Raw genomic sequence first — 15030 nt, forward strand, 5'->3', positions numbered from 1 at the left:
GTCGGGACCCCGAGGTCTGTCAGCTTCTCAGTCAGCCTGCCCGGGCGAATGGTGTTAAAGGCCGAGCTGTAATCCAGGAACAGCGTTCTGACGTATGTTCCTCTGCTGTCCAGGTGTTGCAGGATGTGGTGTAAAGCAATGGCCACTGCGTCGTCCACTGAGCGGTTGGGGCGGTAGGCGAACTGGAGGGGGTCGATCGTGCCCGGGACCATGTGATTGATATGTGTGAGAACCAGTTTTTCTAGACACTTCATGGCAACTGGCGTGAGTGCCACTGGCCTGAAGTCATTCAGGGTGGATGGGTTTGTTTTTTTTGGAACTGGTACAATGGTGGAATATTTAAAAATACGGGGGACCACTGCTTGGTTTAAAGACAGATTGAAGATGTCTACATACACTCCCGTGAGTTGTTCTGCACAGGCCTTCAGAACTTTAGGAGGGACGCCATCTGGTCCCACAGCTTTGTGGGGGTTCACCTGCCTCAGAGCTTTCAGGACCTGTATGGGTGTCACCTGAAAAACAGTGTCCGTGGGGTTGCATGGGGCTTTTGAGGGGGTGTCTGTGTTCAGTCTGTCAAACCTGGTGTAGAAGGTATTAAGGCTGTCTGGGAGGGTGACATCCTGGGGGTCTGTGGTTGGTACTGTTTTCTTGTAGTTTGTGACTGCTTGGATTCCCTGCCACATCCTGCGTGTGTTGTTACTTAGGTAAAAGCTTTCAAGTTTTTGGGAATAACCCCTCTTTGCAGCTCTGATGGACTTCTGTAGCTCGTACCGGGCTTTCTTGTACTCCCTTTGATCTCCTGACTTAAAAGCTTCCTGCTTTTTCCTGATCTTCTGTTTTATCTTTCCATTGAACCAAGGTTTCTGGTTTGGAAACACACGCACAGTTCTGGGAGGGGCACATATAGATGTGCACCAGCTGATGTAGTCACTCACAGCCTCTGTGTATTCATGAATGTCATCTGTGGCCACCTTAAAGATGTTCCAGTCTGTAGCCTCTAAACATCCCTGCAGGCTAGCCTGTGCACTGTCCGTCCAGGTGTTAACAGTTCTGACTGTGACTGGCTGTGCCTTAAGCCTCTTGGTATAGCTATAGGATCTGTCGTGCAGCTGCTTCAGACGGCGGAAGGAGGCCTCCGCCTCCCCCTCCCTCTCTCCCTCCCGGCCTCGGCGTGCGGGAGGGGTTGGAGGATTTGCAAACAGTGGCCGTTATCAGGTCGATAGCGGCCGCTGCTTGCAAATCCGCCAACGGCGCTTTAATAATAATAATAATAATACATTTTATTTTCGGGCGCCTTCAGAAATCTCAAGGACACCTTACAGAGATTAACAAGAATAATAAAACATATAATCAGAATAAAATAAATAATAAAGATATCACAGAAACACGAATTAAAAACAGAATTCAGTCCAAAAACAAAAAAATCAAAAACACAATGTGAAGAGAGAGCAGCGGCAGCTAAAGCGCGCCAGCGTCCACTCTCCCTTCCGACAGCCATCTTGGACAAAGACTAACAGGTTTACTTAGACAAAAAAAATCATCCCCCCACAATGGTTACCACTGTGGGGGAAGGCACAATGTCCAGTCCCCATCCCCAGTTCACCCAAAGTCAGGCCTATTGAGGCCACCGCAATTGCCTCTACGGAGGCCCGATGTTCCTGGCCGTTCTCACCGGGTGGTGTTGGCCCGGCGTCGGGAGAGTCCTCTCAGCGGCTGGGCCACCTGGAACGGCCGCTTCCTGACTGGGGGCCGCGGCTTCCGAAGCCGACAAGGCCGCGCCGGTTTGGAGCTCCCAGGCTCCCGATGTTGAAGTCGGTGCCGCCCGCTCCGCAGACCCGCAGCCCGGAGGTGTTGATCTCGGCGGTCACAGCTCACCGGAGCTCCAGTGCGGCGACCCAGGCAAGGCATTGCCCGCTCCGCTCCACGATAGCGCTCCAGCGCTGTGCCGCCACCAAAGCCGAGGTGCTGGGCGTTCCCCGCCAGGAAACAGCGCTACAAGCCCGCTGGTAGGCCACGAGGACGGATCGACGGGCAGCCCGGAGAAAAAGCTGCCTCACCGACCAGGTAGGGACCTAGAAGTAGAATTGCCCCCTACCCCCCACATTAAAAAGTCAATTTCTCCAACGGACGAAACACAGGACTTACTCAAAACTTTTTTAAAAAAGCCAATTAAACGGACGGCTGCTGATTAGCAGCCGTTCCCCAAGATGGCTCCTCCTCCTGCTTTCACAACTCCTCTCGCACGCCAAGGCCGGGAGGAGAGAGAGAGGGAGGTTCCTTCCGCCGGGCGGGGTGCGGGAGGAGGAGGCGATGGAGCCGCTGTTCGGGGCCCGTCATTCGCTCCGATCCTTCGTCACCATGCACGTAGTATCTTTGCCCCACAATCAAAGATACTAGACGAATACAGCCGCCGCCGACACGAAACGTCACGTCCCTATTTTCCGGAGATGCTGCCTGACCCGCGGAGTTGCTCCAGTTTTTTGTGTCTATCGGTATAAACCAGTATTTGATTGCCAAGCCGGGCAAAATGAGTCGGCATTTAGGTTGCCCGGCTGCACTTTGAGTGGTCAATGGCACCCGGGCAACCGCTAATTTCGAGCCCTGTATAGGAGTGTGTGTATGTGTAGTATATGAATATATTTTTCTCTTCCACAATGAATTGCAAGAACTGGAACTTGCATGGAGATGATCAATGATTTCAAAAGGACATTGATTGCTATTTGAGGGAAATAAACTGCAGGTCTACAGGAATAAAGCAAGAGTAATGGGGTTGGTGTGGACTTTGGTTATGACGACTGACAATGCTTGGGATCTTGCATTTATTGAAAAATTATTTATATTGGTGCCAGAAATTACAAACTTTAATTTTAATAGTTTTGCGTGGACAAGCTACATTTTGTTTGTACACAAAGCAATATTAATTTTAACTTTGCTATTGCATTTGTGTATGGCTAACCTCAACCATTTTTCAGTTTGCAGTGAACATGTTTAGAACGTTACCACCATCGTCAAACCCCACTGGTGCAGAGTTTGATCCTGAAGAGGATGAACCAACATTGGAGGCTGCATGGCCTCATCTACAGGTACTGTATCATATTCAACATTCTAACTGTTCTGATTTTGTCATTGAATATAATATTTGAATCATCTCTGATAATTGTCTTACTGTTTTTATTAATTTACCCGTTCTTATTTATCCTTTTACTATTTTTGTTTAAAATCATTTTATTTTCCAATACTTTGGGCTGTAAGAAAATCTTTTGTCTTGAATGGCTGCTTAAGTATAATTCGCCTTCAAAATGCTACTTTTGAAAATAATTTTCTTTAAAAGATTCCTGTGCATGAAAATAACAGTGAATATTTCTAATGCAGGAAATGATGAAACTCATTGACAATCTGAAAGACTTGCAGCATTTCGTCACCTCTTGTGGCTGTTTGTGTGTTAAGAATTGTATGCGCCAGCATGCCAAAACACTACTGTATATTAAATTTTATGAGTTTTTAAAGTGTTCTGATCGTCTTCCAACCAAATCAAAGAATTTCACATTTCATCATTTAATCCTCCATCTGTTTCTAGGCTTTGGGGTATTATGGAAATGAAAGAGATTTCAGATGTTGCATTTTTGAACAAATAAACAGTATTGGATGAACCCAGTGGGTCAGGCAGCATCAATGGAGGGAAATCAATAGACGTATCGTGCATTGAAAGATTGGTGACTGGCAACAATACAATACATTTTCTTTGAGGCTATCAGGCAGAGTTCTGGGGTAGCAGACGGCTCAGTGTTTGCCCTCCAGGTTTCCACAATCTATCCCAATGATTTGGTCGAGAACATTGCCATACTTGGAAATATTATATTCAATGACAAAAAACAGTTGCGTTGATAGTTGTGGAGTTTGAAGATTATCTAAATGTTGAGTGTAGGCAATTTAATGACAGCTGCAGTATAATGGTGATATATGGTATAAATATGAAATTATCCACTTGGGTAGGAATGTAGGATGGTGGTTAAATGGGGAATGCAATGGAAAATGGTGATATACAAAGGCACCTGGTTGATCTTTTACACCAGTCAGTGAAAGCAACGATGTAGGTGCAACAGGAGATTAAGTATACATTGGTGTTCACCACAAAAGAATGAGTTCAGGAGCAAGAATGTCTTATTGCATTTATACATAACTTTAGATCATACATGTCACCTTAGATGAGAAAAAACATTTTTGAAGAGGGAATTCAGTGAAGATTCAGTACAGTGAATGCTGGGATGGTGAGACTGTTGTAAAAGAGTTGGATGAACTAGACCTGTACCTATTCCTTGGAGTGCAGGAGGCAATGGTGCAATCTTATAGAAGTGTATAGAATTTTGAAGGGAATTGACAAGGTGAATGCACAGAGTATTTATCTAGAGTAGACTAATAGTAAGATTAAACGAGAACTTACCAGTTTGAAGTTTGATCTTGATTTTATGAGGAGTTACGATGAGCGATTACGTGAAGAAGGGCCGTCCGTCTGCGTGCGCGTCAATCTTCAAAGCAGCGGTGTTAAATCACAGATAACTAAGAAGACCTGAGAATAGTAAGATTGTGAAAAAACTAGAACTTCCATGTGACCTTGATAATATGAGGGTGGAAGCGGTAGGCACGTAATCGCTCATCGTAACTCCTCATAAAATCAAGATCAAACTTCAAACTGGTAAGTTCTCGTTTAATCTTACTATTTTACTTCGGAGTCACGTGAGTGACTACGTGAAGATTTCAAAGCTCTGTGATTTTACGCCGGCAACGAATCCAGGCGTCACTCACTGAATGGATTGACCATGGATGAGATTATTGTTAAAGCATTCAGACATAACGTAGTTAGTAACAACACTGATGCTTTAAAATAAAGGAAAAATAAATGTTTTATTTGCTTCCCCTCCAAACCTGTGGGGAAGCTAGGTAACAGAACTTAAGATGACACGAGCAAATACCCCTGGTCCGATTATGGGTTTATTATAGAACCGCTGGAACGTTCTTTCGTTCACCCATCCTGCAGCTGCTAGGATGTCATCAAGGGGCACGTCCATCGTTCTTGCTGCCGACGTAGATGCAGCCCTGGTGGAGTGAGATTTAAAGATTCCTGCTACCACCATTACCTCCTTTAACCATCTGGAGATAGTTTGTGTCGACACCTTTCGGTGTGGTTTCTTGTGGCTGATGAGGACCAATTGTTCTGTGCCTCTGAGGTTTTCCGTGACTCTCAGGCAGTGGTGTAAATGTGTTACCACACACAATCGTAGGTCCTCTGGATATGCCAGGAACTGGATCTTCATCCCTGGCATTCCTGGCCTGCTCTGTTTGATCAGGTCCTTAACAACGAATGTTATATTATTCGTGTTGCTGGTCATGTAGTCCAGTCGTAGTTTTTGTCGTGTCTGGACCCTTTGGGCTGTTATTAGCGCCATCAGCATTACCACTTTCAATGTTAGTTTAGACAAAGATAAGGCCGTTGGCTGTCCCCACTGACGAAATACGTTCAGTACCATGCTCACATCCCATGTGTCCGTGTACCTAGGCCTTGGGGGTATCGAATTGTAAATTCCCTTCATGAATTTTATTACGAAGGGGTGCGTTCCTATCGGCCCGTGCCCTGCCTCCAGTGTTAAATAGGAGGATAGTGCACATCTGGCACTGTTGATTGCGCTATAACTTAATTTATAGTCATAGTACAGGGTTGATAGGAACTCCAAGACATCCGTTATCAGAACTGTGTTGTATGCTATATCGTTTGCATGGCAGAAAGCTTCCCACTTCTTAATATGGGTGACGTACTGTTTTTTGGTACTGTCCCGCCATGCCTTTGTGATGACATCCACAGTTCGTTCGGATAATCCGATGTCTTGAAATGACCTCCTTAGAATCTGCAAACCAACAAATCAATCCGGTCAGAAAGTGGATGGCTGCTCCCTGAAACTGGGTTTACTAGGAAATCTCTCTTGGGTACAACCATTAATGGCTGCACTATGATACCCAGTATTTTTGGGGACCAGGCTTGTGTAGGCCAATCTGGTACTACTAAAATGCCTGTGGCTTTGTCTAGCTTGATTTTAGTCAAGCATCGGTTTATGAGGCAGAATGGTGGGAATGCATAAATATACATTCCTCCCCAGTTTAGGGAAAAGGCATCCACTGACTCTGCTCCTGGGTCTGGCTCCCAGGACACATATCTGGGTAATTGATGATTTAATCTAGATGCAAACGGATCCAAATCTGGAGTGCCAAATCGTATAGTTATTTCATTGAATACCGTACGATTCAACATCCATTCTATGTTGTCATTAAACATTCGTGACCTTGCATCTGCCACCGTGTTATATCTTCCTGGTAGATATACTGCCGTCACCCAAATATCCCACTCGATGCACCAGTGCCAAATGAGGTTAGATAATCTGTCACAGGATACAGATTTTATACCACCCATGTGATTGATATATGCTACCGCAGTAGTGTTATCAATCTGAATTTGAACATGCACATGTTGCATGTTGTTACAGAGAGACTTGAGTCCATATTGTGCCCCCAACAATTCTAGGTAATTGATTCCATATTGTTGGAGTATAATAATAATAATAATAAATTTTATTTATGGGCGCCTTTCAAGAGTCTCAAGGACACCTTACAAAAATTGAGCATGTAGAGGAAAAACATGTAAGGGGAATGAAATAAATAGTAGAGACATGACTAGTACACAAAGTAAAGACTGAATTCAATACAAAACACAGTATGCGGCAATTAATGCACAGATGAAAAGGGATGGGGGCGTGGGGCTAAGGATAGGCAGAGGTGAAGAGATGGGTCTTGAGGCGGGACTGGAAGATGGTGAGGGACACGGAATTGCGGATCAGTTGGGGGAGGGAGTTCCAGAGCCTGGGAGCTGCCCTGGAGAAGGCTCTGTCCCCAAAACTGCGGAGGTTGGACTTGTGGATGGAGAGGAGACCGGCTGATGTGGATCTGAGGGACCGTGAGGGTTGGTAGGGGGAGAGGAGGTCAGTGAGATATGGGGGGGCCAGATGGTGGAGGGCTTTGTAGGTGAGGACCAGGATTTTGTAGGTGATCCGGTGGGAGATGGGAAGCCAGTGAAGTTTTTTGAGGACTGGAGTGATGTGATGCCAGGATTTGGTGTGGGTGATGAGTCGGGCGGCTGCGTTCTGGACCAGTTGGAGTCGGTTGATGTAGGTGGAGCTGATGCCAAGGAGAAGTGAGTTGCAATAGTCCAGTCGGGAGGAGATGAAGGCATGGATGAGTCTTTCAGCAGCAAGCGGTGTGAGAGAGGGTCTGAGTTTGGCGATGTTGCGGAGATGAAAGAAGGAGGTTTTAATGACATGGCGGATGTGAGGCTCAAGGGAGAGGGTGGAATCAAAGATCACGCCAAGGTTGCGGGCCTGGGGAGATCGGGAGACAGTGGTGCCGTCGATGGTGAGAGTGGGGTTATTGATTTTGCTGAGTGTGGCTTTGGAGCCTATGAGGAGGAATTCTGTCTTATCGCTGTTGAGTTTGAGGAAATTATGTTGCATCCAAGTTTTTATAGCTGACAAACAGGAGTTGATATGGGAGAGGGGGGGGGGGTTGTGGGGGGATTTGGTGCCAAGGTAAATCTGGGTGTCATCAGCGCAACAGTGGAAGTCCAGATTGAAGTGGCGGAGTATCTGACCAAGGGGGAGGATGTAGATGATGAAGAGGAGGGGGCCGAGTACGGAGCCTTGGGGAACGCCTTGAGTGACTGCGGCTGTAGCAGAGGTGTGGTTGTGGAGAGAGATGAAGTGGGATCTGTTGGAAAGGTAGGAACGGAGCCAGCTGAGTGCAGAGCCTTCAATGCCGAGGTCTTTGAGTCTGGTGAGCAGGATGTTATGGTTCACTGTATCGAAGGCTGCGCTCAGGTCGAGGAGGATGAGGATGTTGAGGGAACCAGTGTCAGCAGAGGTGAGGAGGTCGTTGAGGACTTTGAGGAGAGCAGTTTCTGTGCTATGGAGGGGGCGAAAGCCAGATTGGAGGGGTTCAAGTAGGTTATACGCAAGGAGGTGGGAATAAAGTTGCGACGCAACGATACGCTCCAGGGTTTTTGAAAGAAAGGGGAGGTTTGAGATTGGGCGGTAGTTAATGAGAGAGGAGGGATCAAGACCAGGTTTCTTTAAGATTGGTGTAACGGCAGCAGTTTTGAAAGCGGAGGGGACAATTCCTTGGGACAATGAGGAGTTGAAGAGATTAGCGAGGTAGGGGCAGAGAACGGGGAGGCAAGACTTCAACAGGGGAGTGGGGAGAGGGTCGAGGGAGCAGGTAGTGGGTTTGGAAGAGCTGATGAGTTTGGAGATTTCAATAGGGGTGACCAGGTCAAACTGGGAGAGGAAGCAGTGTGGAGGAGGGGTAAGGAGGTCAGTGGAGATGTTGAAAGGAGGGGCCTTGGTAGGTGGTGGAGTAGATGCTGGGGAGTCGGGTACAGGGGATAAAGATTGATAGATGGTGCTGATTTTATCAGCGAAAAAGTGGAGGAATGAGTTGCAGAGATCCGGAGTAGAGGTAGGGAGAGTGTTGGCTCGAGGCTTGAGGAGGTTGCCCACTGTGGAGAAGAGGGTTCTGTGGTTTAGGCAGGGATCGGTGAATATGGAGGAGAGGTAGGCAGATTTTGCAGCAATGAGGGCATCTTTGTAGTCAGTGAGGTGGAGTTTGTAAGCTTCAAGGTGGACTGTGAGAGATGATTTCTTTATAAGTCGTTCGAGTTGGCGACCAGTCTGTTTCAGTTTACGAAGTGCAGGTGTGTACCAGGGTGAGGATGTGTTGAAAGTTACGGTTCTTGTTTTGAGGGGGGCCAGAGTGTTGAGGGAGGTAGACAAGGTGGAGTTGAGATGGTTTGTGAGATCATCAGGCGAGATGGGGGTTGAGTCCAGGGGGAGAGTGGGGGAGAGCAGGTCAGAGAGATGGTGGGAATCAATGGATTTTAGATTACGGAAGGTGATTTCTCGGAGGAGCGGGGGCGAGGTGTCGGAGAAGGGATGGTGAACCGTATAAGCTTATGATCAGAGAGGGGGAAGAGGCATGGATGGAGGTCGAGTACCGGTTGATTTGTGGAGCAGACCAGGTCAAGGATGTGACCTTTGTCATGGGTGGGAAAGGTGACGGGCTGAGTGAGAGAGAAGTTGTCCAGTAAAAAGGCGAATTCAGATGCAAGCTTGCAGGTGGGGGAGTCCATGTGAATATTTAAGTCACCAAGTAGCAGCAGACGTGAGGAGAGGGATGAGGCAAGTGTGAGGAGTTCAGTGAAGTCAGATAGGAAGGAGGGGTTTGGTTTAGGAGTATAGTTGACTCTTGCTCATTCCATCTGCCTCCACAGCTCCTGGCTGTGTTAGTGGCTCCCCATCCTAACCCGTTTGCGTCGGTTTGGAGAAACACTGATGGGCTCTCAATTAAGATTTCCCTTGAGCTGAGTTTTATGTTTTCCATCCACCATTGTAGTTCAATAATGGCTTCAGCTGGTAACCGCATTGATTTGCCAAACTGACCTGCATGCAATTTCAATGCTCGTTCCTTTGCCTGCTGTAAATGCTGGTAATGCAAAGGTCCGTAGCGTACTGCAGGGAAGGCAGCTACCAATTTGCCAATAGCACTTGCTGTTTGTCTGATAGTTGGTTTGTGTTTTTCTATCAGATCATTGCAGGCTTTCCTCAAGTCTTTTTGTTTGCCTTTTGGCAAAGTCACCAACCAAAGGTGTATTACTGTGTTGATAGTAAATCCTAGATAATCAATTACCTTGGTAGGAGTTAATTTTGATTTAACTGGATGGATTAGGAACCCAAGTTTTTCAAACAGGGTTGCTTCCGCCAATTCTTTGGTAACTCCAAAGATGAAAATGTCATCCAAATATGCCATGATTATGTGATTTTGAGATCTTAGCAGCCCCAGAATTGGTTTAAGTAAATTGGTAAACAGTCTAGGGGCTGATGTCAACCCATTTGGCAGAGCCTTGTATTGCCATAACTGACCCATCCAGGTAAACTTCAAATATCTCCTATACTCTTTGTGAATAGACACCGAATAGTATGCATCTTTTAGGTCGATGCATGCCATATAGCCATTTTTGGAAACCAACTGAGTTGCTGTTCCAAAATTGTCCATTTTAAAGTGTTTGTATTGCACATATGTATTTAGTTCCGTAAGATCCAAAATAAAACGGATCCCTCCATCCTTTTTCTCTTTTGGAAAAATATTGGATATAAATTGGTGAGGTTCTGTGTATGACCTCTCAATGACATTTTTGTCAGATAACGTTTCAATTTCTTTTTGTATATCCATTGTCTCTTTTTGGGAAAAGACATATGTGCGAGTATTAGAATGTGTTGGTGATGTTGATAAATTTAAATTGAACTCAATTTTGAATCCTTCTATACTGTGCAGTATGAATGGATCCTTAGTAACCCAACACCATTATTTTAAGAAGTATTTCAACCTTCCCCCCCCCACCTGTAAGTGAGGTTCATTTGGTATGTTCCCTGAGGAACTGGTTTTACTTACCTCTGTTGTTACCGGCGTCGTGGTGCTGGCTTTTGTCCGCGAGGTTTCGGGAGCAGAGCTAGTGGTTGCTCTCTCCTCATCCTCGCTGTCGGCCTGCTGGGGCCTGCCCCTAAAAAAGACCTTGTCTCAGGGGTGAATCTTCCTCTGGTGCCTGGCTCTCTAGGTGTAAAACGCCGAGAGCTGTAGGGGTGGAATCTCGTGGATGGGCCCCTGGGTGTGGGCTGACCTCTTGTTATGAGGCGCATGGTTTTTGCCTTATCATCCAGGTCCCGTACCTGTCTAGGCAGGTCTTCTCCAAACAGGTAGTTTGCGGGCTGGGTGTCGCTAGCTTTGCAAAGTGCTGCGTACTTTGAATTTATAGCCGGTTTTATGGCCTCTTTCCGTATGCAATTTATTTCAAAACGGGCATTGCATAGCAGTGCCATGGTATCCTGCTCCCGCTCTGAGGATGCCTCCTTCCACACCTCCTGCAAACGAAGTGATTCCTGACCCCAGCAGGTTTAACACTTTTTGGAACTTCAGTTCCTGGTTCCTGATTATGGGACCTATTTGTCCCCAAATTATGCGGTTCACCGCTTGTACCTTGAGGGAAGCACAGTTTGATGGTGGGGGGTACCTGTTTAAGGTTTCTTCTATGACAAGATCCTTGAGTTGATGAGACGCCAAGTAGTTGATGTTACTTGCTAGGTCTTCATCCAAGAGTGCTCCCAGTGCTGTGGAGATCGCAAATTTAGTTGATTGTAGGGGGGCTTCCTCCAGTCCCCCCCTGGGAGTGTTCCCCTCCTGTGCTTCCAAACTCTGAGTCCGGGTAATCCCCGTATGTGCTTCCCCCTTCCATGGGGAAGACATATTGCTGCTCAGAGTATGAGGCTGCTGGCACGGTCTGTAAATGGGACTCGTGCTGATAATGCTCCTTTCTCCGGAGTTTATCATTGTGGAGCAGCTTCTCCACCAGCTGCTCCATGTGGGAGAGTCGTCCTCGGACGCTTCCCGATGAGGGAGGGTATCCCTCTTCCCCGGACTCATCCGAATCTACGGGTCTGGCAGACTTTTGGGTGGCTTTACGTCCCGCCGGGACCACCACGGTGCTGCTCTCCTGCACCAAGTCTGCTACTACCGGTTCTAACGCCGGCGGTAATGTCGGCGAGAATGAGCGTCGTCCGCTACCGGGAATGCTGCGGTCTTCGGCAGCCGGTTTCCCCGCGGACCTTCTCTTTGACATTTTTGGGGCTCTGAAAGAAAAATCACTTCTTTAGCCCGAACAGAAAGCGCAGGGTAAGTGGTTCAACTTTTCTTACCTGCCGCCTTTTTTAAATCCCAATGGCTGGGAGGTCGCAGTGCCGCTCCCGTCCGTTGTGCGCGTTGCTTTCAGACGTAATGACGCGCACGCAGACGGACGGCCCTTCTTCACGTAGTCACTCACATGACTCTGAAGTAAAATCAAGGACCGGAGGACATAGGTTTAATATGAGAGGGGAAAGGTTTAATACGAATCTGAGCACCACGTAGAGGATAGTGGATGTATGGAATGAGCTGCCAGAAGAGGTAGTTGAGGTGGGTACTATAACAATGTTTAACATGCACATTCAGGTACATTGATAGGAAAGGTTTAGAGGGATATTATATGGGCTAAACGCAGGCATTTGGGATAGAAGGCTTAGATGGAGCACCATAGTCGGCACAGTATAGTTGGGCTGAAAGGCATGTTTCAATGCTGTGTGACTAATTCAGGTGGAAATTATGCATAACATTGAGACCGATCACAAGCACAATACCATTTTTTAAATACCATTGAAGAACATAAACTGATCTCTGTCTACTAATATTATTCATTCTTTTTTCTCGTCAGTTGGTATATGAATTTTTCTTGAGGTTTCTGGAGTCTCCTGATTTTCAACCAAATATTGCAAAGAAGTATATTGACCAGAAATTCGTAATGCAGGTAAGATAAGTAACCAGCTACTGATCATTCAATTTGCACTTTGTTTTCTAAAGTACTAAGCTTATAGATTTGAATATGTACTGTATGCCTGCAGTGTAGTAAACAATGTCTGCCCAGTTGACATCTCCTAACTTTGTAGCATTTTAATTTTGTTAAACTAATTGATCCATTTTTATCCGCTTTATTCCCCCCATGATATTTACTAATTAATATGTTATCCAAACAAAATAAATATTGGATTCTATAGTTGCTATCGTTGGACAAGTCTGTTGTCTGTTCAATGTTGACGTAAGTTGTGAATGATCCAGTAGCATTTAATTTTATAATTGGAATGCCTAAAGTGGGTTGTTAGATCACACTGCTCATAGGCAAATTGGTGAAGCTTACAGCTGTTAGGATGTAACAAATAAAATTAACTCTTAATTTTCTCCTATTTACATTGCAATTCAGAGCTATCGTTTTAATTTCACTCCTTCTATAAATATAGCGTGGAAATTGGCCAATCAGCCCACTGAATCTGTGGTGACCAGTGATCTCTCGGACACTAGTTCTGTCCTACACACTAAAGACAATTTACAGAAGCCAATTAACCTACAAACCTATACATCTTTGTGATGTGGGAGGAAACCCACGCGGTCACATGGAGATCGTGTAAATTCCGTACAGACAGCACCCATAGTCAGGATCAAACCAGGGTCTGGCGCTGTAAGGCAGCACCTCTACCGCAGCCCTATACAAAAAAACGTAACAAACTGCAGCACAACACTTCAAAAAGAGTTCAATTATTTGGGTGTTTTGAGACTCTTATGAATAGATACTTTAATAAATGCAAGTTTATTTTTCTACATAATACCATAAAGGCTCCAAAGCAGTTCATGCATCACAAATATTTTGAACTTTGGCTATGAAAATGGTAGACTTGATGAGCTGGGTGGCTGCTCCCATTGTTTCCTATTCTGTCATTCTTAGGACAGGTAGCCTGAGGTTTAATTTAATATTGCATCGAAACATAGATAGGTGCAGGAGTAGGCCATTCGGCCCTTCGAGCCAGCACTGCCATTCAATATGATCATGGCTGATCATCCAGAATCAGTCTGAAGAAGGGTATCGACCCAAAACCTCACCCATTCCTTCTCTCCAGAAATGCTGCCTGTCCCGCTGAGTTACTCCTACATTTTGTCTACCATCCAGAATCAGTACTCTGTTCCTGCTTTCTCCCCATATCCCTTGAATCCGTTAGCCCTAGGAGCTATGTCTAACTCTCTCGATTATGTCCAGTGAATTGGCCTCCACTGCCTTCTGTGGCAGAGAATTACACAGATGAAAAGGTTTTTCCTTATCTCAGTCCTTCATGGCCTACCCTTTATTCTGAAACTGTGACCCCTGGTTCTGGACTCCCCCAACATGGGGAACATTTTTCCTGTATCTAGCCTGTCCAATCCCTTAATAATTGTATATGTTTCTATAAGATAACCCCTCATCCTTCTAAATTCCAGTGAATACAAGCCCAGTTGCTCCATTGTTAACCTACGCTGCACTCCCTCAATAGCAAGAATGTCCCTCCTCAAATTAGGAGACCAAAACTGCACACAATACTCCAGATTCGGTCTCACCAGTGTCCTGTACAACTGCAATAGGACCTCCTTGCTCCTATATTCAAATCCTCTCGCAATGAGGGCCATTAGCTTTCTTCACTGCCTGATGTACCTACATGCTTACTTTCAGTGACTGATGTATAAGCACACAGAGGTCGCGTTGCACCTCCCCTTTTCCTAATCTGACACCATTCATATAATAATCTCACATTTATCCACATTATACTGCATCTGCCACGCAATCAACCTATCCATGTCACCCTGCAGCCTCACAACATCCTCCTCGCAGCTCAACACCACCACTCCGCAAACTTGGAGATGTTTCATTTAATTTCTTCGTCTAAATCGTTAATATATATATTTGTAAATAACTGGGGGCCCAGCACCGAGCCTTGCGGCACACCTGAAAATCTTCGGACTGGCTGCAAGGCCACAAATGGGCCCCGACCTCGGGTGTTTCCGAGGAAGAGGACTTAACTTTCTGGTGCCTTTCCCCACAGTGGAAATTTTTGATTCTGCTGTGGGGGGACGTTTGTGTTGAACTCTATAATGTGTTGTGTCCATTTTCTTTATTTTTTAACCTTTTTCTATGGTTTGTATGGAAACTTATTATCTATTTTATGTAAAGCACTTTGGTGTCAATGCGAGTTGACTCAAAACGTGCTATATAAATATAACTTACTTACTTACCCCACTAGTCACTGCCTGCCATTCTGAAAATGAACAGTTAATTCCTTCTCTTTGTTTCCTGTCTGCCAACCAGTTCTCTATCCATTTCAATACCCTACCCCCAATACCATACCCTCTAATGCACTTCAGTGTTGGCTCCTCTGGTAGCACAGAGCTCTCATTGTGTAATATCACCTTAGATGGAGTAAAATCATGATCCGATTGATTGATCGATCTGATCGCAAAAACATTGTGATTCAGAAATGTATTTCCATAAATGTA

The 15030-nt window shown here is 45.7% G+C and overlaps 1 protein-coding gene across 2 annotated transcripts in view; it reads left to right on the forward strand.

Annotated features, from left to right (window-relative positions):
- Nucleotides 1–15030, forward strand: part of ppp2r5c (protein phosphatase 2 regulatory subunit B'gamma) — a 113709-nt gene that overhangs the window by 56063 nt on the left and 42616 nt on the right. For both annotated transcript variants that reach the window (XM_033026521.1, XM_033026523.1), the window contains 2 exons: nucleotides 2973–3083; nucleotides 12392–12484. In XM_033026521.1, the coding sequence (XP_032882412.1) occupies nucleotides 2973–3083; nucleotides 12392–12484 (204 nt within the window). The remainder of the gene's footprint in view (nucleotides 1–2972; nucleotides 3084–12391; nucleotides 12485–15030) is intronic.

Source organism: Amblyraja radiata, chromosome 9 (genome assembly GCF_010909765.2).
Source record: "Amblyraja radiata isolate CabotCenter1 chromosome 9, sAmbRad1.1.pri, whole genome shotgun sequence".
NCBI lineage: Eukaryota > Metazoa > Chordata > Chondrichthyes > Rajiformes > Rajidae > Amblyraja > Amblyraja radiata.